This window comes from Lacerta agilis, chromosome 1, assembly GCF_009819535.1.
Source record: "Lacerta agilis isolate rLacAgi1 chromosome 1, rLacAgi1.pri, whole genome shotgun sequence".
Taxonomy (NCBI): Eukaryota; Metazoa; Chordata; class Lepidosauria; order Squamata; family Lacertidae; genus Lacerta; species Lacerta agilis.
In genome coordinates, this window is record NC_046312.1 from 48,311,857 (window position 1) to 48,337,474 (window position 25,618).

At 40.2% G+C, this 25,618-nt stretch overlaps 1 protein-coding gene across 1 annotated transcript in view; it reads right to left on the reverse strand.

The window, feature by feature from the left end:
* LOC117045522 (UPF0705 protein C11orf49 homolog) overlaps positions 1-25,618 on the reverse strand; it is a 71,659-nt gene that overhangs the window by 40,451 nt on the left and 5,590 nt on the right. The window contains exon 2 of the mRNA XM_033147070.1: positions 5,260-5,362. Within this exon, the coding sequence (XP_033002961.1) occupies positions 5,260-5,362 (103 nt within the window). The remainder of the gene's footprint in view (positions 1-5,259; positions 5,363-25,618) is intronic.

A 25,618-nucleotide genomic window follows, 5' to 3' on the forward strand; every position in this document is an offset into this window, starting at 1 on the left:
ATGTGCCCTGGGACTACAGAATGCTAATATCAAGGTGAAAACACTCAAGAAGCACACCATATCCTGAAACTCTGAACCAAAATATCCACATCCTGCTTGAATAGGCTTGATGATGACAAAAAACAGACTCTCAAGCCCTGGGGCTTTTCTCCCATCTTGCTGTCTGGTGGCTCAATCAAAGGCCGGAAGATTCTGCTGTCACTACAATTATTATTTTTACTCCAAAATGACCCCCAGTTCCTGTACCCCAACCAATGTTTCTACAAAATAATCTAGAGGAAATTAAGAAATCCCACAATCGTCTCTCAGCTGACAGAAAAATCTCTCAGCTGACAAACATGTGTAAAACACTTGATGTTCCTTTGGAATAGGTAGATGCCTCAGGACAGGCAGTGTATTTCATTGTGCTCTCACCAAGGATGTTACATTTCTTAGAAAAATCAAGGAATACGAACGTACAAAAGGAACTATTTTCCTTCAAAAGATGCAGAAACTCAGCTCACAAAAGAAAGTATTTCAGTTCAGGCCTTACAGCAATAACCGTAAGGATGTAGACCCCAGTTTGGGTCTTTAGTGTTTACAACTGACACCCTATTTTTACTGAGTTTGCTGTGAAACATCGCTGGTCCTACGTGCCATTGTCTGCTGCTGAGCTAGTGGCTGCAGTACTACTTTTTCACCATCTGCAATGATGGCAGCAGAGACCTCCCTCTTCTGGCTACTGTCACAAAGGTACAGAGAATAAAACACTAGGGTCTAACTCAGTAGTGGCCAAACTTGGCCCTCCAACTGTTTTGGGACTACAATTCCTGTCATCCCTGACCACTGGTCCTGTTAGCTAGGGATGATGGGAGTTGTAGTCCAAAAACAGCTGGAGGGCCAAGTTTGGCTACTGCCCGGTTTAAAAGGAGCACCTTGGTGCCTTAAATAGAACACCAAGGAGTGTGCCATGTGCTCTGACCCTCTCACCCTAGAAAGATTATAGCAGCCTCCCAAAGAAATCATTGCCAACCCCCAGAGCTTAAGATAACCACTGACAAAGTAAAACTTAGAGGGAGGGAAAAAAAACACATTTTTCATGCTATGCCTCAGCTGCTTCCCACTCCATGTCTTGCCCCCCTTGGGATAACGATATGTCTAGCTATAACTGTCAAAAAGAAAAACAGAATAGCAGCACCTGAAAATGCCTTCCTCTCCTGCATAAGCTTTTCAGAGACTCTAGGGAGTATTCAGCTTGAGCAGAAAACCCTTCTGGAATTTCATATCCTCCCTTTAGGAGTGTTAGAGAAATGCGACCTCACTTTCAGAAAGTCTTGATCTATCTGAGCACGCCAGCAATCATTTACTCGTATTCTACGCCGATGTTACGATCACAGAAACAATCACGTTTGTTTCACCAGAGTACCACAGCCAAGAGAGGATGTGGAGGCTCATCAGATCAAGAACTGGAGAGTCAGGTAAAAGGGGTGACGAGGTGGGGATGGGGGTGGGAAAACACTGCCGATAAATATTTTTAAATGCTTTTAAAAGCAGAATGTGGAACCTTTCATCAGTACTTTGCGGTCTTCATACTCTGAAATTTTAAGTACATACAAAGTATTTCATGGGCAGGGGTGGCAGTGGCAATAGCTAAGTGATAGAGTGCGTGCTTAGCATACTCAATCCCCAGCATCTCCAGGTAGGATAGGGGGTGTCCCCCCCTGAAAACTGGGCTAAATGGATTCATGGCGCAATTTAGGAAGGCAGATACCTTCATTCCCATGCAATTTATGCTTATTCTAATGCTTGCACTGAAGAGGTGCTCAAATGATTATCCCATCTGGGTCTTCTGGACCCCTTTAATAGACGAGGCACCTTTCAGTGAAGGTAGATTTTGTAATTTGAGATATAGCTGCTGCTCATATATAGGGCTCAGTCTAAGTCCGACTTGCTGAAGCAGCATCAAAGGTCTGTGTTCTGTTACTATCCTGCCTGGACCCTGCACAAGATGAGCTCGTCTCTCTGCAGAGCAGAACAGGGCCTCCTTGATTCCAGCAGTGAGGGAATACAGTATGCATTTGACAGAGGCTCAAACCACATTTTGAGTGCTAATATTGTTGTGGTTCTTGTGGTTATTTTAGTTGGGATCTTTGGCGATTATCTTTGTGTTACATGAGGAAATAATATTTTTGTTCATTAGTCATGAATCATGGAGGAATACTTTTAGTGTGTTATGACTATGAACTGCATGAATTTATTTCATGTATATGATTCTTATTGCTACAACTCGCTTTCAGGTCCTGATAGGAAGCAATGAATAAATCAAATAAATACTGACTTCCCCCTTTCTTTCTTATTTTTTCATTTTTAACACAAAGCAGACACTTAAGTTGGAGCTGGAGAAGAGCAAATGGGAAGAGGTTGATTAAGCCTGTCTTTTCCTGCTCAAAATCTGCCTTCTCCAGTCTGTTTCTCCACCAATTTAGCAAAACATACAAGGACCTTGTAGGTTCCCCAAACCTTTCCAACTATGGGTAAAACAGTAACTGAGAAAAGGCAGTTTTTAGCTGAGAAACCAAACGGAGAGGGAAGCGTTAAGTTGCCTCTTCCTGTCCATCCATCTTTCTATCAGATGCTGATTTTTTTTTTTAAGCAGAGGACAGTATCAGGGAGCTGTACAGAGCATACGGTTCGCACCTTCCATACACAAGTCGCTGGATGATTCTCTTCTTCATGTCTTTGCTTACAGAAGAATTCTGCTGGGAAGCAGTGAGGAATGTTAAGAATCCTAACAATGTTCACTACACAGACAGCCACCTGTGCCACACACAGCATGGCATTTCCCCACTTGGCTGGGTTTTTTTCTTCTTCACAAGCTGTGACCTCCCTTATCCCTATTGACCTAAAGACAAACACTTCATTCCTGCAATTCCCCATTATTCCAGCTTGTAGGCTTGAGCAGTCACAGCCTCATTTTTAGGACGCTAAATTCTTTAATGCATTCATGGTGCCCTTCACATTGTTCTGTCTTATCTAAGCGAAGGGCTAAAAGAGGCAAGACAAAATTCCTATTTTCTCTCTCCGAATCCAAATTCTACTTTATTCAGTCTGCTTGCTCTCTTTTAAAATGAAAACTGCATTTCTTCATATTCTGACAAGAGAACAAAGGCCGAACGTGTGCGCACCAGGGGTAGAACACAGCCTAAAATGCCCACAAAAGAATCTGTTTAAGCCTTAGGAAAGAATTCATTTAGGTTTAGGCCTTAAACCAACCCCCTCCCCTTGCTATATCTGAAAGTGAGGGAATGAAATAAAGGGATGATTCTCGAAAATAAGAGAAGTGCTAATCAGTGGAGATAATCAGAGGAACAAGGCACTATGGAGAACACCAAGCCTTCTTGTGAAAGAGCTTCATGGTGAGAAGAGCACTTTATATGTAAGACTTTCTCCACTATGTCGAGAAGAGTAAGAAGAGAATCACCAATTCCCTGCCTAAAAACCTGTTGCTTTAGGACAAGGATGGGGAACCTGTGACCTTACAGATGTTGTTGGACTTCCATCTCCCATCAGCTCCAACCAGCATGGCCAATAGCCAAGGATGATGGGAATGTAGTCCAGTGACATCTGTAGGGCCAGAGGTTCCCCGCCCATGCTTTAAGATTTTTGTCCAAACCTGTTATACATTAAAATAATGTATGAAGAAATATGAAAGGTAAGGAATAGTAAAGCTATTACTGTTACAGCACTATGTAACTGATTTCAGTTATTTCAAATACAGCCTTGTTGTCAGGCACAATTTAACATGGGGCTGGATCAAACATGCCAAATCCCATCCACACTAGTCATCCTTGAGAGCAGAATTTCATTGAGATTTGTTGGTGCGTATTCCCCATAAATTAAGTTTGGGTTCAAGAATCTCCATCCCTACGGGAACAAAAATTAACTACAAAGATAAACATAACTATAGGTGTGATAGGCATGTTTGGATCAGCCACCTTGTTATACAAACAACCATCAATCTCCAGGCCAGGAGACCTGTTCACAACAATGGTAAAAGATTCAGGTAGGTAGCCTTGTTGGTCTGACGCAGTTGAAATAAAAATAATAAAAATAAAAAATTGTCCAGTAGCACCAATATAGACCAACTAAGTTTGTTCTGGTATAAGCTTTCATGTGCATGCATCTGAAGAAGTGTGCATGCACTCGATAGCTTATACCAGAACAAACTTAGTTGGTCTATAAGGTGCTACTGGACAATTATTTATTTATTTTTTATTTCAACAATGGTAAAGTGATTTAATTTCAAAGGACAAGCTAATCTTGTCATAGTTTTGTGCTGCAGAAAATAAAACAATGTAGCAGCATTTTGAGGTGTCCAAGACTTTGGATGAACAAAGAGCTTGGATGTGGTATATCGATAGATAGAGAACCATCACAAGTGGTTCGGCTTTCCAGTCATGCATAGCAAAACGAACACTTGAGCCACATACTTTCCCCACACCCTCATACAAACATATAAGCCCATGTAAAAAAAAAAAAAAAACACTGTGTGTTAACCAGCTCTCAAAACACTTATATGTGCTGCTGTTCAGCCTTCCTAAAATTGCTGCACTGAACCTCCTGCCTCTTTATTCACACTGAGATAGTTTCCTGCAACACCTCTTATGTAGCTTTTCAAGTGCCTGGCCTTTCTCCACTCTAATTACTCAATCAAATTTTCAGTCTAATCCCTACTCTCCATTAGACATCATCTAGATCCTGAATAAAGGCAAAGAACAGGACTAAGAGACTGGTAGTTCACTGCAAACTACTCAAAAGGAAATCCTATTGATTGCAGCCTAAATGTCATGTGTCATTTGTGTACTCCAATGCTATGCTTTGCCAGTTAAGTACAAACCAACTTGGAAACCATAATTTTCATGGGTCAAATTTGGCATGCAATTTATACACTTCCTCACACACATAAGCCTCACTGGGTCAAATTCAATTTTGTAAACAATAAAGTCAGCTTCTTTGAAACCCACAGGACCTACCAGGTGTGAACTTGCATTAAGACTGGACAGTTCTCACAGCAAAGGAAGCAATAGTTGGCTGCATATATAGTAAGTTATATTTCTAAGGCTAAGCACAGAGTTGAGCTGAACTTGGTGGTTCATTTAAATGCAGTCATGTTCTATGTATGGGCTAATATGGTATTTGCTGTCACAGTCCCATTCTGTGTTTGTCCTTCCTGTTGCTCTGATCCACTTTCAGACTAAGTTTGCTGTACTAGGTACTTACTATTCAGTGAAGAATCTGGCAATACCATATTGACTAATATCTTCTCTGCTTTCCAACAGCTGGCTCACTGCATCTTCCATATATGTGAGGACATGTTGTTGAGCTGAAAGAGAGGGAACATAAGGAAACTAAAACGTGCAGGCTTGTGCAAGTCCATTGATTTGTGTGTAGCACTCATTCTTCCAATGTACAGTACAAAACATGGATGTGTTGGTTACTATGGTCAGAACAATGTGCAAGCAGAGCCTAGATAATGAAGGATGAGGTATACACAAGGTGAACTTAACCTTTATTATTGTACAAGTCTCCCGTAAGTATACTTCCAGGTAGTCTGAAAGAAAGGTGCTTGCATTTTCAGAAGAACTGAGAAGATGGGTGATATCCAAGTAAGTCATACTTGGAGCAGACACATTGAAATCAGTGGGCTTAAATCCATTTATTTCAAGGAGTATGACTAACCTTGGATATAACCCTATGGCTTAAAATAGTGGTTGGCAAACAAGTCTTCAGGACAGTACAACCCGCAGCAAACTTCGCCTTCTAAGAGATCCCAAAGGGATGTTTTCTCAGGGGCAGTCGGCGGGTACCCATCAAAGTAGCATTTATAAAAGTTGACACATTAGAGTCCAAATGGCTCACTAAGCAGAACTGTACATTTTCAAGACTGCTGGTATAAGGGTTGTTAGAGCTTGACAAAGGACACTATTCATTTGCTGTAGAGTTTTTGGACAAGGACAACTTGGTGAAATGCTTTAGCAACTTTACTGCTTTCACAAAAGGCCACACAAGTGGAGGGATATTGGCATGGATCTGCCCTTTTTTCAGCCACTTTGATGCCAACAACAAACAGAGGGCTTTTCCTTAACTGCTTTAGTGTTGTTCTAGCAGTACATCTGCAGTAACGTTCCTTTCCCCATGTAAGAAAAAGGGTGAAGTTATTCCTCCAGCCTAAGAATAACCTTGCTTTAAACTGTGAAGCACAAGGGATAGAGGCCAGGGTCTAGTCTGAAGGCACATTAGACAGTTATTCTCCTGGGATTAAATTGGTCTTGGTCTGGTCAACAGGCAAGGGAGGCCTCCTGGGAACCATATGCATTCCACCTTCAGTTATGTGATGAAAAAAATGTGTAATATAGATTTATATAAAAATAATTGTAAAAGTTCAAGCAAGGGAAAGGGTGAGCACACTAACACAAAAAAGAGGGGAAAGCGGAACTTCCGGTTAGGTGCCGGTCAATGGCGGACGGGAGTCCGACGGCTCCGTCCTCCGCCAGGCTTTAGGGACTTCTGTGCCTGCGCCACGGGTCCCTTAAAGCCACGGGAAGAGCGTCCCGTGGACCTGAGCTTCGTGGGTCCCAGACGTGCCGTCTCCGTTCCCGATTGACCCTCGTAAGGGGGAAAATCGGGCGAGCGGAGCGCCGGCACGGGACTGAAGAAGCGTCTGCCTGCGGAGGATCAAAGCAGCGACCCCGCCAGACTCGAGCACCCGGCACTTCCTGCATAGAAATCTCCAAAGAAACTCTGTAAGTTAAAGAATTGGATTATTTTTACAAGTTTTAAGAGCACTGCTTACAGAGGAACTGCAAAAGGAAGCCTGTTCCCTTTAAACTGTTTGCGCGAGCTTGGTAGCGCTAAAAGATCAAAGCCGCGACTAACGGAAAAGTTTTGCGAACTTTTTAAAAGTTGATTAAAAGTTGTTTAAAGGATGTTTAAAGACTTAAAAACAGTTGATATGGCAAAAGAAGACGCCCCTCACCCTCTGGATTAGGATTCCGGGTCAGTAGCGGGCTGTGATATATTGTTGCCATTTTTTTTCCTTTGTTGGTGTTTCAGTGACTGTTTACCAGTGGAGACATTCTGATTTCTTTGTAACCAGATACAAGTTATTTTGTGGACTTTGGTGGTAACACTGCAAGTTAGGAACTGTGACTGACTTGGGCTACATGAAAATGGGCCCTTCTTGGCTTTAAGGAACTTATATTTTGGGAAATTAAAACTCTTTGCCTAAAAGTTGGATTTTCGGGACTGGTGTGGGCTCCTGGCTCAGCAGCCTCTTTGTTCTCAGGACTGAGCTGCTGGCCACCTGGTGTTTACTTTTGGGACTGTTGGCCTTCTGCTGTGAATGTCTGAGATTGTTACTACAGAAACTGGAGTGACCTTGAGATTACAGTTACAGAGCCCACAAGGAATGGAACTTAGATCAAAAGGAACTGGCTCTGAAAAAAGAAAAGGCTCTGTTTCCCTAACTCTACAGGAACAAATGGAGAAATTAGTTGTTAGTGTTGCAGAAATTGCAGCAGGACTGAAAAGCGTGACTGACGGGTTGAAGCAAACACAAGATCAAGTTTCATCAGGAAATACAGCAGTGAATTCAGCAATAGAAAAATTACAAGCTGATATAAAAGCTGACATTAAAAATTCTACGCAGACCCTAGAAAAATCCATTGGACAAATTGAGGAGAACGTAAGGAAGAACAGAGAAGAGATCAATAGGATTGGGCAAGAGGTGACCACCTTGAAAAAGGACTCAGAGGAAATTAAAGTGGTCAAGGAAAAAATAAAAAAGGTAGAGGAAAAATTGGATAATTTAGATTTGGAACAGATAGAGAGTATTGGATCACGACAGAGGTCTGTTGAAGAGTCCCTCGCGTTTCTGCAACTTCATCAAAGAGAGGGCAACATCCGCCTAAGAAATCTTCCAGAACTGGAAGGGGAAGACCTAAAAGACTACATAGTGAAGTTATTCTCAGGATTTTGGGAGATAGAAGAAATCAACGTCTCAGCACGCATAGTGAAGGCCTTCAGATTTGGTCCAAGAGGCTCCAGAGGAAAGAAAAGCAGTAAAACAGTCAGTGACTGTTTGATTGTGCTACACGATCGACACGACAGAGACTACTTTCTGGACTTGCATTATAGAAACAACCTGGTGGTTGAGCAGAATAAAGCAATTTTTTATAAGGACATCCCCAGATTTTTCCTTGACAAAAGAGTTCCCTACAACGATTTGGCAACTGAGCTTAGAAAAAGGAAAATCCCCTTCAGTTGGGAATTTCCAGAAGGCCTGGCATTTACGTTTGAAGGAAAAAAGATAAGAATAAGGTCCCTGGCGGAGAAGCAGAAGTTTTTGGACAAGCACCTGGAACAATTTAAAGGCACACCACTCGACCCAGCACAATTCTACAGGTTTCCAGAGGTATTTCCTCCACCGCCGGGACCACCACCAAGCCTACCCAGTCCAGGCAAGGACCCAGAGGAAGACAAGATAGGAGAAGCAACTGGAGGAGAAGGCTAGAGAAAGGAAAATGGCGCTCAAGTTAATGACATGGAATGTCCGGGGATTGAATCAGAGACCAAAGAGACGCAGAGTGTTTTATAGCATAGAAAAGAAGAATTTGGATATAATATGCTTACAGGAAACCCACATAGCCCGACGTCATAGAAGATTACTACAGAATAAAAAATTAGGCCAAGAGTTTATATCATCGGATAAGGCCAAGAAGAGAGGAGTAGTGATATACGCAAAGGAGAAATATAGCCCAAGACAGCTTTTTAAAGATGAAGAAGGGAGATACATCGCAATTGAAATTAACATACAAGGCGAAAAATTCTTGATCCTGGGACTTTATGCACCAAATGATGGAAAGTCAATTTTTTATAAGAAAATACATGATCTGCTGTTGGACTATTTGGATTACAAATTAGTTTGCCTTGGAGACTTTAATGGTGCAGTTTCCACACTAATGGATAGATCTCAAAGAACCAAATTAACGAATGATGGGAAACTCCCAAAGACTTTTTTCGAAATGGTGGATAATTTGAATTTGGTGGACTCTTGGAGATTAAAAAATCCCACAGATACAGAGGCAACATACTTCAGCGAACCTCAGCAGTCATGGTCGAGGATAGATTATATTTGGATATCGAATGAATTGGCTCCAAAAATACAAAAGGCAGAAATTGGCCCTAAAACTCTTTCAGACCATAACCCTGTACAGTTAAATTTAAAAATGATTTCCAAGGACTCTTTTAGATGGAGAATGGATGACGCTTTGATGAGAGACACCAAGCTAGTGGAAAGAGCGGCGAAAAAGATGAAAGAATATTTTCAGATAAATTGGAGCTCCGAAGTGGAGAAAAGAATTGCTTGGGATGCAAGTAAAGCTGTAATGAGAGGATTTCTCATTAGTGAAAAAGCAAAAAAGAAGAGACAACAAAATGTAGAGATGGAGAGACTGTTGAAATCAATCAAAGAAAAGGAAAAAGAATTAAGAGGACATCCCAGATGTGTCAAAATCCAAAAAGAAATTAAATACTTGCAATCCCAATATGCCAACATAATGAATCAGGACATCGAATGGAAAGTGAAAATGATGAAGCAAAGAACATTTGAATCGGCTAATAAATGTGGAAAATTACTAGCTTGGCAATTGAAGAAAAGACAAAAGGCAAATGTCATCAATACCTTGGTAGTAAATGGAAAAAACGTGGAGAAACCTGAGGAAATCAGATGGTGTTTTCAAAGATTTTACAAGCAACTGTACAAGGAGGAGAAGATAGATGAAGCAGAAATTGACCGATTTCTGGAAAAGAATGGATTGCAAAAGGTCCCAGAGGAAAAACTAGTTACTCTCAACCACCCAATAACGACACAGGAGATAGAAGATGCGATAAATAACATGCAATTGGGGAAGGCTCCAGGACCGGACGGTTTAACAGCAAAATATTATAAGACATTGAAAGACTGGCTATCGCAGCCACTAAGAGAAGTATGCAACAAGATACTAGAAGGAGATAGGGCACCAGAGACGTGGAAGGAAGCCTTTATCACACTGATTCCAAAACCAGATACTGATAAGACTCAAATGAAAAACTATCGCCCAATATCCCTTTTGAATGTGGATTACAAAATTTTTGCAAATATATTGGCTACAAGATTGAAAAGAGTGTTGAAAGATTATATACATAGAGACCAAGCAGGTTTCTTGCCAGGAAGACAAATTAGTAATAACACGAGAATTATTGTGGACATTTTAGAAAAACTGGAGAGAAACATAAATACAGATGCGGCACTATTGTTTGTTGATGCAGAGAAAGCATTTGATAAAGTCTCTTGGACATTCATGAAAAAGAATTTGGAAAGGATGGGAGTTGGTCAAAAATTTTTGAATGGCATCAATGCCATCTATACAGAGCAAAGAGCTAAAGTAATAGTAAACAGTGTGATATCGGAGGAGTTTGAAGTTGAAAAGGGAACAAGACAAGGGTGCCCTATCTCCCCTTTACTTTTCATTACGGTCCTGGAAGTCCTCCTAAATATGATACGAAAGGACAAACAGATAAAAGGAATTCGTGTGGGAGAGAAGGAATACAAACTACGCGCCTTTGCAGACGATTTGATGTTATCCCTGCAAGAACCGGAAAGCAGTGTCCCCAGAGCTTTGGGAATAATCGAACAATTTGGACTTGTAGCTGGTTTCAAGTTAAACAAGCAGAAAACCAAAGTTTTAGGAAAAAATATGAGTGCAGAACAAATTCAAAGAATACAGGAAGGCACTGGCCTCAATTTTGTTAAAACAGTAAAATATCTAGGTATCAACCTCACAACCAAGAATTTGAACCTGTATAAGGACAACTACGAAAAACTGTGGATGGAAATAAAGAAAGACATGGAAATATGGACAAGATTGAAATTGTCGTTAATGGGAAGAATTGCCGTGATAAAAATGAATGTCCTACCAAGGATGCTGTTTTTATTCCAAGCCATACCAATTCTGGACAAACTGGATTGTTTTAAGAAATGGCAAAAGGACTTATCAAAGTTCATATGGCAGGGCAAAAAGCCAAGAATTAAGTTTAAGATTTTAACAGACTCTAAAGAGAGAGGAGGCTTTGCCCTGCCGGACTTAAGACTCTACTTCGAAGCAGCGGCCTTTTGCTGGTTAAAGGACTGGTTTAAACTAGAAAATGTTGATGTATTGGACTTGGAAGGGTATGATAATATGTTCGGTTGGCATGCATACCTTTGGTACGACAAGGCTAAGATCCACAGAACTTTTAAGTCTCATATAGTTAGAAAATCCTTATACCAGGTTTGGTCTAGATATAAAGACTTGTTAGAGAGAAAGACCCCTAGATGGATCTCTCCAGTGGAGGCCAAGGCCTACAAGAGACCGAACATGTCTGCAAATTGGTTAAGATATATGGACATATTGCAGCAGGAAGGGGACTCTTTTAAGCTAAAAAGCTACGATCAAGTGAAAAGTCAGGTCCCCGACTGGCTGCATTATCATCAGGTATATGAAACATTCAAAATGGACAAAAAAGTTGGTTTTCAAGTAGAAAAATCAAAACTGGAAACAGAACTGATAGAATCGAACTTTAAGAACCTTTCCAAAATGTATAATCTTTTGCTAGAGTGGCATACGAAAGATGAACTGGTTAAATCGTCAATGATAGATTGGGCGAAAGATGTAGGACATAATATTATGATGGATGACTGGGAGAGATTGTGGCAGAAAGGTATCAAATTTACTGCTTGTCATAGTTTAAGAGAAAACATAATGAAAATGGTTTACAGATGGTATTTGACACCAGTTAAGATTGCTAAGATGAATACCAAAATGTCAGATGTATGTTGGAAATGTAAACATGCGAAAGGTACCTTTTATCATATGTGGTGGCTGTGCCCAGCGGTAAATGCTTTCTGGGATAAGATTTATAATGAGCTCAAGAAGGTAATGAAAGTTACCTTTTGTAAGAAACCAGAGGCATTTCTTCTGAGCATGACCAATGAAGAGATACCCAGTCAGGATAGAGTGTTTTTTATGTATGCCACAACAGCAGCTAGAATATTATTGGCAAGAACATGGAAAGGAGAAGAGATACCAACGGTGGAAGAATGGCAGATGAAGATGATGGAATATATGGAACTCGCAGAGCTGACCGCCAGAATCCGGGACCAGAGGGAGGAGAAGGTGTCAAGGGATTGGAAGAAATTTAAGGATTATTTAGTCAAAACAGTAAAATTGAATATCTGAGCAGAATTAAATAGAATAGCGGCTTTAGTAGATATATGTTAGATAAAATTGTTGGTAAGATATTTTTGCGTGAAAAATTTAATTGTTAGGAATTGTGTTAAGATTTGGAGTTAAAGTTAAGATATGATTAAGCAAAGTAAAGTGTATTAGAAATTGAGCTAATGTGAATAGAACAAGATACAAAGCTACCTTAAAGATATATATGATTTTGAAGACAGTGGAGGGAATGGGGGAAGTCCCTCAAAATAGAGAAGTTAGTAACAAGAAAAGTAAGAGGATAAGTGTTAGTTTAAAGGTTTGTATATGTTTCTTTTTATTGTGATTGTTTGATTATGTTTTTGTGTTGTGTTTATGTATTGTATTTTGTATTCTTATATTGTGAATGTTGTTGTTTATGCTATGTTTTCCCTTTGTCTTAATAGAAAATAATAAAATCTTATAAAAAAAAAAAAAAAAAAAGAGGGGAAAGCGTTTTTCAAATGGTGGAAGATTTCAAATGGTAGAATAAATATATTCGACTTCCAGCGAATATTGTGCCGATGTAACTGCTGCATGCAGTAAGTACGGTACCTCAAACACAGAACTGTCACATTCTGCGACATCCAGCCAGTTATGCCCGTTGGGCTCCATAATCATGCTTTACAAGCAATTCTAGTTAGTGGTGTGTGGAGTGCTAAACAGCACAAGAGCACTTATTGGAACAATGGAATTTAGCTGGTCCAGCCATGCACAGAGTCCTCTCAGTAGACTCAGAGCATCTTTAGAAGCCCAGTTAGAAAAGGAAGTGCATAAATCTGGACTGATGTATCCTTATAATTAAAAAGAAATGCAAAAGACACAGTAATGTTCCAGAATCAGCTAATAAGGAATGCAGACACAGCAATCCTATTGAAGTTATCAGAAGATCCATTCCTAATGCGCACAGGCCCATCCTTAAACTATAGCTCAACAGTTCCAGTACAAGATTGTCAACTGAAAATGGACGGTATAGTCACATATAGAATCTTATCTGGGGTAGTTGTCCTTATCCTGCAAGTGAGCAGCTTCAGAAAGTGGTAAGGGATAAAAGGGACACCCACCTAGAGCACCTTATCAGCTGAATCAACCCTGGTAATCAATGGGCTGACAGATGTTACAGGCAGATAATTCTCATATCCAGATAATTTCAAAATCAGATGATTGCTGGCTGATGTAGACAAGTTTATTACCAACAGCATGGCTTTATACGTGCCAATAGTACAAAAAGTTACCAGCTACTTTTTTCACCCTGTACAGTGTTGACAGTCAAATGGATTTTTTTCATCTAAAATTATCTGGGGAACTTAACAAATTTAAGTTTTGGAAGCTTGCATTTCTGATATGTTTAACTCACTTTTTCATTGTCTTGGGATTTACGTGTGAAAGAGTTATATTGTAACAACTGTCTACTAACAATAAAAATCTGTCTGACTTTAAACAAGAGCTTTGTCAATTGCACTGGCTTCTAGTCTGTTTTCAGGCGCAATTCAAAGTGCAGCTTGGGGTCACGTTACTATTTTTTAAGGTATTTTTTATTAAAGATGTATTGGTTAACAAAAGTATGTGCAATGTCTCTTTTTTCAAGTTACATTTTCTACAGATCAGTTTCATTTGTTGAGACATTAGTGTTACATTAGGAAGAAAAGGGGGAAAGAAGTGGAGGGGGCCATGGTGAGTGGGGGTGGAGTCAGGTGGTGATGTTTCTACAGTATTTTACTTAATGTATGTTTGGGATTTTGTGTCAGCATCACTTGTGCGGGTTCTCTTTACTATTCGCTTGTGTTTCTTTGGTGGTGAGAGAGGTTGGGATTGGCCTAGGGTGTGGTTGTTTGTTTGTGATTGGCTGTGGTGAACTTTGGTTTCATATGTGAGTGGGGTGGGTGGGTGTTTTTGAATCAGGTTAGCCATATTGATTCGTATGCTGTTGGTGAATTCTTGTCGTCGTCTTGTTGGGCTGTGTATGTGATAAAGGGGAGCCATACCAGGGTGAAGGTGCCTTCCTCCATTTGGCCCTGTGTCAGTTTCAGTTTCTTGGTTCATTTTTCTATTAAGGCTGTTTCCCATACTATTTGGTAGGCCTACCATTGGTCCATGCTTACTCCTGGGGGTCAGGTTACTTGAAGAATCGCCTCCACCCACACGTACCTAACAGCAGGGTGGATTTGATTTAAATCAAACTGATTTAAATCATGATTTAAATCGCTAGTCAGTAAGGCTTGATTTAAATCACAGTTTTCTACATAAAGACTAATTCTTGCTGGTATAACTTTAATATGCAAGTAGATGAAGATTTTTAGAATAACAACTTTTCATATTAGTTTTTTTAATCCCAGTTTAATAGGTTAATCATTCATATTTGGACAACTTTTCTTTTGTACTTAGAAGGAGAAAAATAATCATTACCTTAATAATAGCAATTTAAATAGATTTATTAGATCCATTCCACTCCAAACAATCAGAAAAATATTGTTTCTATTCTATTCACTGAACTTCTTGAAACTTAACACTGAAGGGGTTGATTCTGTATTCATAGGTTTGTAGAACAATGGAATTAAGGTCTTTTTCTCAACTCTGTTCATGTTATAACATTTTTGCTGTGAAGAAGAGGCATGTGATCTCTGCTGAATCAAATTCAGTTTTGAGAACTGCAAAAGTAAACCAAGCATCTGTGATAATATCTTGTAGGCAGAGAAACTGCCCAATAATTTTACAAAAACCTCTGGAAGAGCATAAACGACATTGTGAATGGATTAATGGAATTTATTTACCAAAAAAATTAAACATACACAGCCTTATTCTACATAATTAAAAAACTAATCTTTATTTCATGATTGAATAACCTTTGGATGTTAATATATTTTCCTCAAAAAGCATTTTATTTAAAAAAAATCAATTTAAATAAAAAAAATCTGATTTAAATTTTAAAAATCCGATTTTTTTTTTAAAAAAATCATTGATTTTTATCCACCCTGCCTAACAGGACTAAAACTGCATTTTGTGGCCCTTCTGCAGGTGATCCTGTATTTTTGTATACAACTGTTTTTAAAATGGATTTTTTTTTTAAATAGTATTCTCTAAGAAAACAGCACAAGGAAACTTACTTCTCAGTTAAGAATGGCTGGTGATACATTTGTTCCTTGCCATCTTACTCTGGACTATACCCCCCCCCCATCTCTCTCACCTTCCCCAACATCCAGTCTGACTCAGAGACCCACAGTTCTGCAAGCCACTGTAGTTGTGCATGCTAACCTCTTCCACCCACACATGGTACTTATAATGGAAAGCTCTTTCATCTTGTCATAGCTGACAGGTGGGAAGGCAGGGCAGATGGACCCAAAGAGAAGCCTAGAGAAGACAATTTGCTAGTGGGCACTATGATTAAAACTGCAGATGAGTTCTGATTGTTATCAGGGACTTTTTCTGTCTAGAACATTATTTAGTACAATGGCAGAATGGGTAAAGCACACCCTGGAAAATACCTTGCAGCTGGTGGTAAGACTGTGAGCCAGAGGTTCAAAGATATTATCGGGCAATAAAAGATACAGGGTGTAGCTTTATTTAATTATTTTGATGCAAAGGAATAAATTTTTAATTTATGTGAGTGATTAAAGAAAAATAACTCCACGCACCTGTGATGCCTCAGGGAGAAACGAGTCGTGCAACTCAGTCACACTCCTAAGTTAACAGCAACCAGGTTATTTTCTTCTTCTTCTCCTCCTCCCTCCCTTTCCCCTGCGTGCCCAAGTGCTGTGCTCAGTGATCTCCTCCCAGAAATTGTCTGAGCCAGCAACGGCACTCATTAAATCTAAAAGCAACATGCTAGTAAAAAGTCCTCACCTCTCACCTAAGAACCTCTTACCCAATTACAACAGGCAGGGCTTCCCCCCCCCTCCACACTTTGGTCATGAAGATGCTCTTCCCATTTGGTCTGGTCCTGTGCCCAAGCCCAGAGATCTGAACACAAGTTAACTGTTCACACACACTACAAGATTACACTGTGCAATCCATATTTACAAGTTTATATATCACAAAGCACAGTCTCATAATTCTGTAATAATGACAGCATTCAGTGTTTCAGCCAGCTGAAATTTCTGATCATCACAAGGAAACACATCTATTAGCAGCTAAATGTTATAACAAATTCACTTGTTTTTAGAAGGTTTTGAAGAATTAGAAACCAGAGGCCTTCCTATTGGGCATATCCAACCATGAGATACACAGGAAAGATAAAGTGTTTTTTATGTATGCCACAACTGCTGCTAGAATTTTGATTGCTAAATGCTGGAAATGTGAGGAGCTCCCTACGGTGGAAGAATGGCAGATGAAGTTAATTGACTATATGGAACTCGCAGAACTGACCGCGAAGCTCTGAGACCAGAGGGAGGAGGCGGTGCAAGAAGATTGGCAGAAATTTAAAGACTATTTGAAACAACGTGAAAAATTGGACATTTGAAGTGAAATCAGTGAACATAATAGGCGACAGCAATTACAATGTTAGGTTAAAGTAGGATATAAGAAGTGAAGTTTGAAGGAAATTTTAGAATATAGTATAAGATAGAAATATAAGATGTTAAGATCAATGTGATAAGATTAAGATATAGTGATAGAAATAAGATGAGTTAAGGTTAAGATGAAAAATTATGGTGAATGTTTATTAAATTAGTCAAGAAGTTACTAAAGTAAATTAGAACTGAACGCAGAAGAGGGAACGGGGGAAGTCCCCCAAATAAGAGTAGAAATGAAGTTAGAGTAAATAGGTTGATATGTTTTTGTTTTGTTTTATTTGGTTGTTTTTGTGTAATTTGTAATGTGTTTGTTTTATGTTGTTTGTATGGAAAACTCAATAAAATTCTTATTAAAAAAATAGAAGGTTTTGAAGAATTAATTAACACTGAAATTCTTCTATCCACCTCTTTCCCTTTCTCTATTCTATTCTTTTCTTCCTTTCATGGGGTTATTAAAGATAAGTGGTCCATTTAAAGTAAGATGGTACAAGGTTAAAACAGTTAATCAACCAATGCAGATAACATATTCAAACATAGATATCTATACAAGAAAGGTCAGGTGAGAGAAAACAGGAAGGGTGGTGGGATGAAGCAGGCAACAAAGTTATCATAATCACCACTTAGGTCTTATCAGTGAGACATAGTTATTTGTAACATTTTATTTTCATTGCCTCATTAAAACACAAATCTCTTTAAAAGGAAATAAATTTAGTATTAGTAAAGTTAATCTGTGTTCTGATCAGAGTTCTAACAAGCATTTTATCACACTCCTGTAAAAATTAAATCATTTGACGGCACAATGGGAAGCTGATAAGAATCAAGTTCTAATACACAGGATCCAAAGGAATCAAATGGTTCTGTTGCTCCGAGGTAAATCAGTAACCAAGCAGATGGAGGCACATAAAATAATGATTGGCATTATGGCAAATGCAGTACAAGTAGTGCTGAAGCAGAAAGAAAAGCAGCTGTGTTGCCCCAGGAGAGAAAAAAACACACAATAAAAACATCAACCTTGGGGCAATACCTTTACTTGGAAATTGAAAATATCACAACATTGTGTAAAGACTTTTGAGGTCTCCAGAATTCATCATCAGACTAGATGGTGAACAGGAATACCCATGGCAATGGTTGTTTTTTCTAATTACATAGATAGGGAAACAACCATTGTATATATTTGCTTCCCAAGAGGTCCCAGTGTGACCTGATTAACATCTAATACAGCTGAATTTGACCATCTGTTGCCTTACCCTGGGCTTGTCCACATTTTAGAATTTTTTAGCTGTTAATCCGCTTTCCCCCCCCCCATTTAAATTAGACCAGAGTAGTCCACAGCTGCATGTATTTGAATTTGTATATGAATAACAACCTTGGTCTTTCCTGTTCATACCAACAGGTATTTTCCCCTGCTTTTTAATTTGTTGATTCTATTATGCTAATGAAGTAGCAACAGGGTATGCCCACATATAGCTATGCGTGCATCTTGTTATGAAAAAAATTCCCCACCCAACAACTGTGCAAAAGCACACAGTCAAATTGGGCAGTTGTAAATTTGCTTGTGCGGTTTTCTGGTTCTGTTTAAACCCGAGGACTCAAAAGAAAATATATTGCCATATAATACAAACACAAGTGTCATCATGCCACACTTTGCTTGGCCACAAACAGGTGGTACTGTGAACTACAGTGTGACAATAGCCTTCAGAGAGCTGTGGGGCCTTCACAGCAGTGTCTGAGGGCAGCAAGTGGCCTAGGTGAGCCACAGAGGAATAGTCATGACAGGCCAGGGCAGTTCCTCAGCAACTGGCCTGCTCTGCTGCCACTATTGTTCACCTCACAGACGATGCCATTTCAGCCTTCTCCTATGAGCAGGATAGTTGCTGAACAGCTGGCCTGATTTGTCGTGACTCTTCCTTTGTGGCTCATGTAGGCTGTTGGCCTCCCTTCATGAGAGAATGCATAAAGGGAGGGGGGGGTTCCCCTGTGGCTAATTTGAGCCTACTTCTGCTGCAGTTTCCTCCTTCCTCACAGGAGAAGCTGTAAGGGGAAGGGAGGCTTGGCAAAGTCCAAGGGGAGAGGGGAGGGAGATATCTATCTCTCCTTTGCGCCTTTCAAGCCTTTCCTCTCTCCAGGTAAGAGCACTCTGTTAATGTTCAGAGGTACCTGATTTGGGGGTTCTCCCACTCTCTGCCTCAGGCAGAAACAGCAGCATGAGGTGGAAAGGGAAAGGTCTACTGGGTTACCTTAGGCAATTGAAAAATGGAGAGTAGGGGAGCAGGTAATGGTAAAAGACCCCTGGATGGTTGTTGTTGTTGTTGTTGTTGTTGTTGTTGTTCGGTCGTTCAGTCGTGTCCGACTCTTCGTGACTCCACGAACCAAAGCACACCAGGCACCCCTATCCTCCACTGCCTCCCGCAGTTTGGCCAAACTCATGCCAGTCGCTTTGAGAACACTGTCCAACCATCTCATCCTCTGTCGTCCCCTTCTCCTTGTGCCCTCCATCTTTCCCAACATCAGGGTCTTTTCCAGGGAGTCTTCTCTTCTCATGAGGTGGCCAAAGTACTGGAGCCTCAACTTCAGGACCTGTCCTTCCAGTGAGCACTCAGGGCTGATTTATTTAAGGATGGATAAGTTTGATCTTTTTGCAGTCCATGGGACTCTCAAGAGTCTCCTCCAGCACCATAATTCAAAAGCATCAATTCTTCAGCGATCAGTCTTCTTTATGGTCCAGCTCTCACTTCCATACCTTACTACTGGGAAAACCATAGCTTTAACTATACGGACCTTTGTCGGCAAGGTGATGTCTCTGCTTTTTAAGATGCTGTCTAGGTTTGTCATTGCTTTCCTCCCAAGAAGCAGGCATCTTTTAATTTCGTGACTGCTGTCACCACCTGCAGTGATCATGGAGCCCAAGAAAGTAAAATCTCTCACTGCCTCCATTTCTTCCCCTTCTATTTGCCAGGAGGTGATGGGACCAGTGGCCATGATCTTAGTTTTTTTGATGTTGAGCTTCAGACCATATTTTGTGCTCTCCTCTTTCACCCTCATTAAAAGGTTCTTTAATTCCTCCTCACTTTCTGCCATCAAGGTTGTGTCATCAGCATGGTTCAGTCCAGTCAAATTCAACTATGGGGTGTGGCGCTAATCTCTGCTTTCAGGCCGAGGTGGTGTTAGTCAGCATACAGCTTTTCCGCATCATGTGGGCAGCATAACTAAACCGCTTCTGGAGCATGGGACACCATGACGAGTGCCAGAGTGCACGGAAATGCCATTTACCTTCCCGCCGCAGTGGTATCTATTTATCTACTTACATTGGTAGGCTTTCGAACTGCTAGGTTGGCAGAAGCTGGGACAAAGCAACAGGAGTTCACCCCGCTATGCAGATTTGAACTGCCGACCTTCTGATTAGCAAGCCCAAGGGGGTTGTCAATGAAGGTTCTGTGCAAATCTGAGGGATCAATTCTGGGACTCCTTGCATTCTTTATCACCAGGTTGGGCACTGCTTTTCATTTGGGTGAAGACAAAGGCCAAGTAGGTAGTTCTGCCTTCTCTCTTGTCACCCAATAGCATTTCTTCATCTTCTCCACGTAAAGGACCTACTACTACCTTGTTCTTCATCTTGCTTTGAACATAGCTGAAAAACTCTTTAAAAATTATTTTTCACCTCTCTTGCAAATGTAGTAGAGCATACTAAAGGGGCAAACACTACAAAGAAACAACTGCCACGTAACAGATGCTCCCTAGCTTTAAATGTAAAACAAGAAGATCCAACTATGAACGGAAAATCATAATTATGTTTTTCCTGACATTTTCCGTAAGGGAAAAAAAACCTACCCACTCAATAAGCTGTCAAGTCCAGTGGGAGGTCAAAACGCTTACATGCTGCAGGGAGGGGGTAAAAATAAAGCTAGCAAGCCCATTACATATTGCCATATCCCCTGTCTCTCCCTCACAGACATTAGGACTCCACTATTGTATATCTGAGCACTTTCTGTTATGCTGCTCAGTAAGAAAACAGGAGAAAGTGCTGAGGATTATGAAGCAGTTATTACTGGAGTTTAAGCACATGCCACTCCGCTGCAACTTTACTTACAGTGGAATGGTGTGTCTACTCAGAAGCAAGCCTCATTAATTTAATGGGATTTACTTCCAGGAATATGGGTAAAGGATTACAGTTTAAGAGCTGTCAAGAGAACACTAAAAAGAGAAGTCAAACCGCCTCAGAGATGGACAAGGGATGGCAATTCAAATTTCTCGTATTAAGTTCTAAAAGGTTTAAAACAGTATCACATAGCAAACAGTACTGTTTCTGGTACTGGTTTTTGTTAAAGCCTAGCCATAAGAACATTTTTCAGTCTTTTCAAAGCTGCTACTGCAAAAATCCTACATTCAGAACTTCATCTGTAATTATCTTCAAAGCACATTTTATTAATTATGTTGCGGATAAAAACTGTACCAGATACATTTCCCACTTAAGCATATATTTTCAGGAAGAAACTCGTTGGCTGTTTCAAATAAAAGAATAACTTGGCTCTAGCATCTTGATACACGTTTCCTGGTGCCTAAAGGTGACAAGAGTGATTCATGAAACTAACATTTTCACTGCCAATCAGGTAACAGTTTGACAGCCACTGTTCTGCACAGTGTTTTGGTTTGTTTGTTTGTTTGTTTGTTTTTTGAGCAAGCGTAACAGACACAAACAAACAAAAAGGCAGGCACAAACTGGGTTACTGCATGTAAAATCCTATGTTGTGTCTACAGAAGTACAGTGCTTTCAATCACACAAAAGCACCAAACTATGCTCACCAAACATGTCTCTGTATACACACAGGGTGTTAAACACTGTTATTAATATATCTGTCAATATCTCTATTGGATTTGAAATTGTTTACATAGATAGATGTTTTAACTGCTTTTATTTAAAAGCTTTTACTGGTAATTGTTTCTATATATGCAATTTTTTATAAGTTTTATTCTATTGTTAAATCATTTTGTGTTGCTTGATACGAAATGATTTATACATGAAATTAATAATTGTGCTGTAAAAACTTTTTCAGCTATGAAAATACTGATTTTTGTGCATTTATGTAACAATCACAAATAACCCAGTTGTTTTGCTTAAGCCTGCATAACAGCAGCAGAGCACACAACTTAAAAAAAACCAAACCAACCCGATTCATTTAATATTCCGCAGTTTTTATGCCACAATCTTAAAACTGCTTTTTAAACTCAGGGAGTCTGGAGGTTAGTGGAACATTACCCTCTGGTCAGTAGGCTGCTAAGCACACATTTATTATAATGCTTTCATTTTCACGGTGCAGATTTCTTCCTTTAAATTGGGCCGTTTTTCAAGGTTTGTGACCTTATCTTCAAATGCCTGTAGCCAGGCTACTATAGCTGACACTCTAAAAGCATGTCCTGCCACAATAGCTACAGTCCACTGAACTATTCAAGCTGTCAGCCAAGAGAGCGAGAGAGACGTGCACGTGAGGGCAGTTTTGCCTTGGCAGCTGATCCCATGCTGGCAAAGTTGAAGGTGCTGATAGTCAGGAACAAGCTGCGCTGCATAATAAGACCAACCTTTGTTGGTTATATGCCTCACTGACCGCAATGCGACTTACTTCTGAGTAACTATGTCCTAATAAAACATGTATTTTTAGAGCACTAAAAATATTTGACACAGTGCAAGTTTATCAGATTCACCATTTCCTGTTTCAGCCACTGGGATTTGGCTAGCGTTAGAAGTTTTGAAAGCTAAACCCAGAATTGGAGGGATTAATTTGGTTAGAAGTCCCACGAGGCAAAAGATATACACACCTGGGATGCAGCTCTTAAAGAATATAAAACTTTATAGTTCAGTCTGTTTGCTTGGAAATATGTCCTCTGCATTTTAGGGAAACTGGTTTCCCCCAAGTGGTTGTGTGTTTGTGTCTGTAGTGGTGGTGGTGGTGGGGTGTGTGTGTGTGTGTGTGTGTGTGTGTGTTTTGATTTTGAGGCTTTATGTCATAAATCCTAAAGCACTGACTCCAGGGCAGACCTATGGGTTTCAATGGTAATAATTTGATATTTTTGACTCCTCCAGTCAAACATTCTATCATGTAAAGCACAAAGTCATACCAAAACACAGGAGGCTGAATTTCCGAGTATCTCCTACTAAAAATTGCTAGGGTCATTTTGTTCATAACCATCACTTAAGACACCAGATACACAGGCAGAATTATAAATTAATATTCTACTGAACTGATTCTTTCCAATCATGTCTTAGATTCATACCAGACAGCCCTAAAGATTATCCAGGACAAGACGGGCAAATAACCAAGACAACCAAAAGCTCAACTATTGTATGCTGCTAGGACTGATCCTTCTCCGTTTTGCAGGGTTTTGTCACTCTTGACACTTTGTTAACCTCAGTATCAATCTTCAGAAACTCAGTGGGTGGGGTGCTCCTACACTGTTTTGGCAAATGTGCTGGTCTGGCACGTCATTCAGCAGATAGTGTTACAGTGCAGGGTATATGCTGCTGATCTGGGACATGTGTTGTGAGGCTATACAATCTGGCAGTATTTTACCACTAAGGACAACATGGGTCAAATGGAATCTAAATTAAGAACAAAAGAATTTCTCAGCCTTGAGCTCAACTGAAAACAAACACTTCTGTGTTTAGCTAGCAAAGCAATGCCAATGCACAACCTTTTACAGATAGCCCATCCCGATGCAGCCATGCAGCCTGGTATCACCCCCCCCCCTTTTCTTTTCTTTTTTGCTCAGAATCAAATACTGGTAGGTTGCTCTCCTCTATGATGGGAGGATGAGTAACTTCAAGCCGTATATGACGGCTGTGACACATTGTGACAATACAAGCCAGGGATGTCACTTTTTTGTGGCCCTGTTTTTTTTCGCTGGGCATGTCATTTTGGACTGGTACACTGCACCAAGGCGCTAACACTTTCCCCATGCCTTGTCTACTCAAATCATTATTCCAGGCCAAGGGGTCTCCCCACACTTTTTCAGTCCAAAATATCAGGAACACAGGGAGCTGCACTGGCCTACCTAGCTCAGTATTGTCTAAAATGGTACAGAAGTGGCACTCCAGGGTCTCCTCCAGCCCTACCTAGAGATGCTGGGGATTGAACCTGGGACCTTTTGCATGTAAAGCAGATGCTCTTCCATTGAACCATGGCCCTTCCCCTATTCTCTTAGGACTCAAGAGGACTGGATCCAAACTAAGTTAGTTGCATTTAGGACTCACTGAAAACAATGTGAGAACTCCAGTCCCGCTACTTTCAATGGGAACTACGTGTGGCTAACCTACAGCACTAACATCCTATACATGTTTACTCAGAAGTAAGTCCCGCTGATTTTAATGAGCCCTATTAGCCCAAGGTATTTGGGCAGAGAGTTACAGCCTTAATCTGGAGCCGATGCAAAATCTTTAAGTGTTAACAGTGAATGCAATATTAATTACTATGTTTCTTTCACTAAAGCACTTATTATTTCTAAACTCCTTGCCAACCAAATAGTTAAATGTATGAAGGCAGGAGTGCAGGCAGGCAAACATGAAAGAAGGAACAGCTAGAAGAAAGAAGAAAGCATCAAATGCGTTTTCATGCGCTGAGACTCAAGGGCTCTCTGACTGGCAATGGCAGAACAGCTGCACCCCACAGCGCTTCCCGTTCGTAAGAGACGCCACAACTCTGGCATCAACCAGTCCCAGGCTTTACAAAACACAGACCTTCCCTGGCAGGGGGCTCATGTTCTCACATGTCCGCAGCTGGCACAAGATGAAGGGGAAAGGGATTGTGGTAGAGAGGGGGGAAAGAGGAACTTAGCTCAAGAGAGAAAATAATTAAAAGTTTCAAAATCACTCTGAGAACAGTAAGCCCTCCATTAGACCTGGAGTTGGAAAAGAGCTTCACTGAAAGGACAGCACTTCGGCAAAACAACCAAGAAATCAAAGCTATGAAGCACATTCAGATACGGTAGAGCTTTGAACTGGGAAAGTTCCTCGTGGAACAGCCATACACTCAAGCCGCTCCACCTCAGCCTCACATCTACAATGGGGAGATATTGATGGGCTGCTACCATACAGAATGGTTGTAAGGATTACTGAAGTTCTATATTTAGAGTACATTGACCACAGCAGGTTTTTAATTGTGTCCCCTTGGCTTGTATTGTTTAATGCTATTCCCTTTCCAGCTGCTGGTTTGTTTGTTTTTAGCAACCACTTTTTTAGTGGTCCTCTTGACATATTAAGTTAATACCATTTTCTTATGATAGCTGGTTGCTATATGTGTTTTTGAATACTGCCTGATTAGAAATATTGATTTCATTTCTTAATGAATCAATTTTTGAAATGCATTTCAAAAGGCAGGACATTAGCTTTAAATAAACAATCATACCTAGCATTAATTTTGTTAATGTTTCTTCCTCTGCGACATCCTGAATTTTAACAAGTGGCTGAAATACTGTACTCTAAGCATACAAAAAGGGTTGATATCCTCATCTTCAACCCCATCTTTAGTCAATCCACATTAACTGTTGCTTTCATATAAAAATGATCCTGTTTTAAGTTTACATTCATTTTGCCTTTTCTGCAGTCGGCTTATCCCCTATAGGTCCTTCCTCAAAAATGGTTCCTGCTTCTCTATAGTAAATCTTCCTCAGTGGTGGCTTGGGCCCATTGAGAATGGTAACCAGGCTGAAGGGAGGCCAACAGTAGGTGGAACCAGAGCCAATGACAAATGGAGCCTACCAATTCTAGTTTTGTCTAGAGATGTGAAGGCACAGATCCATTTTTAATCAATT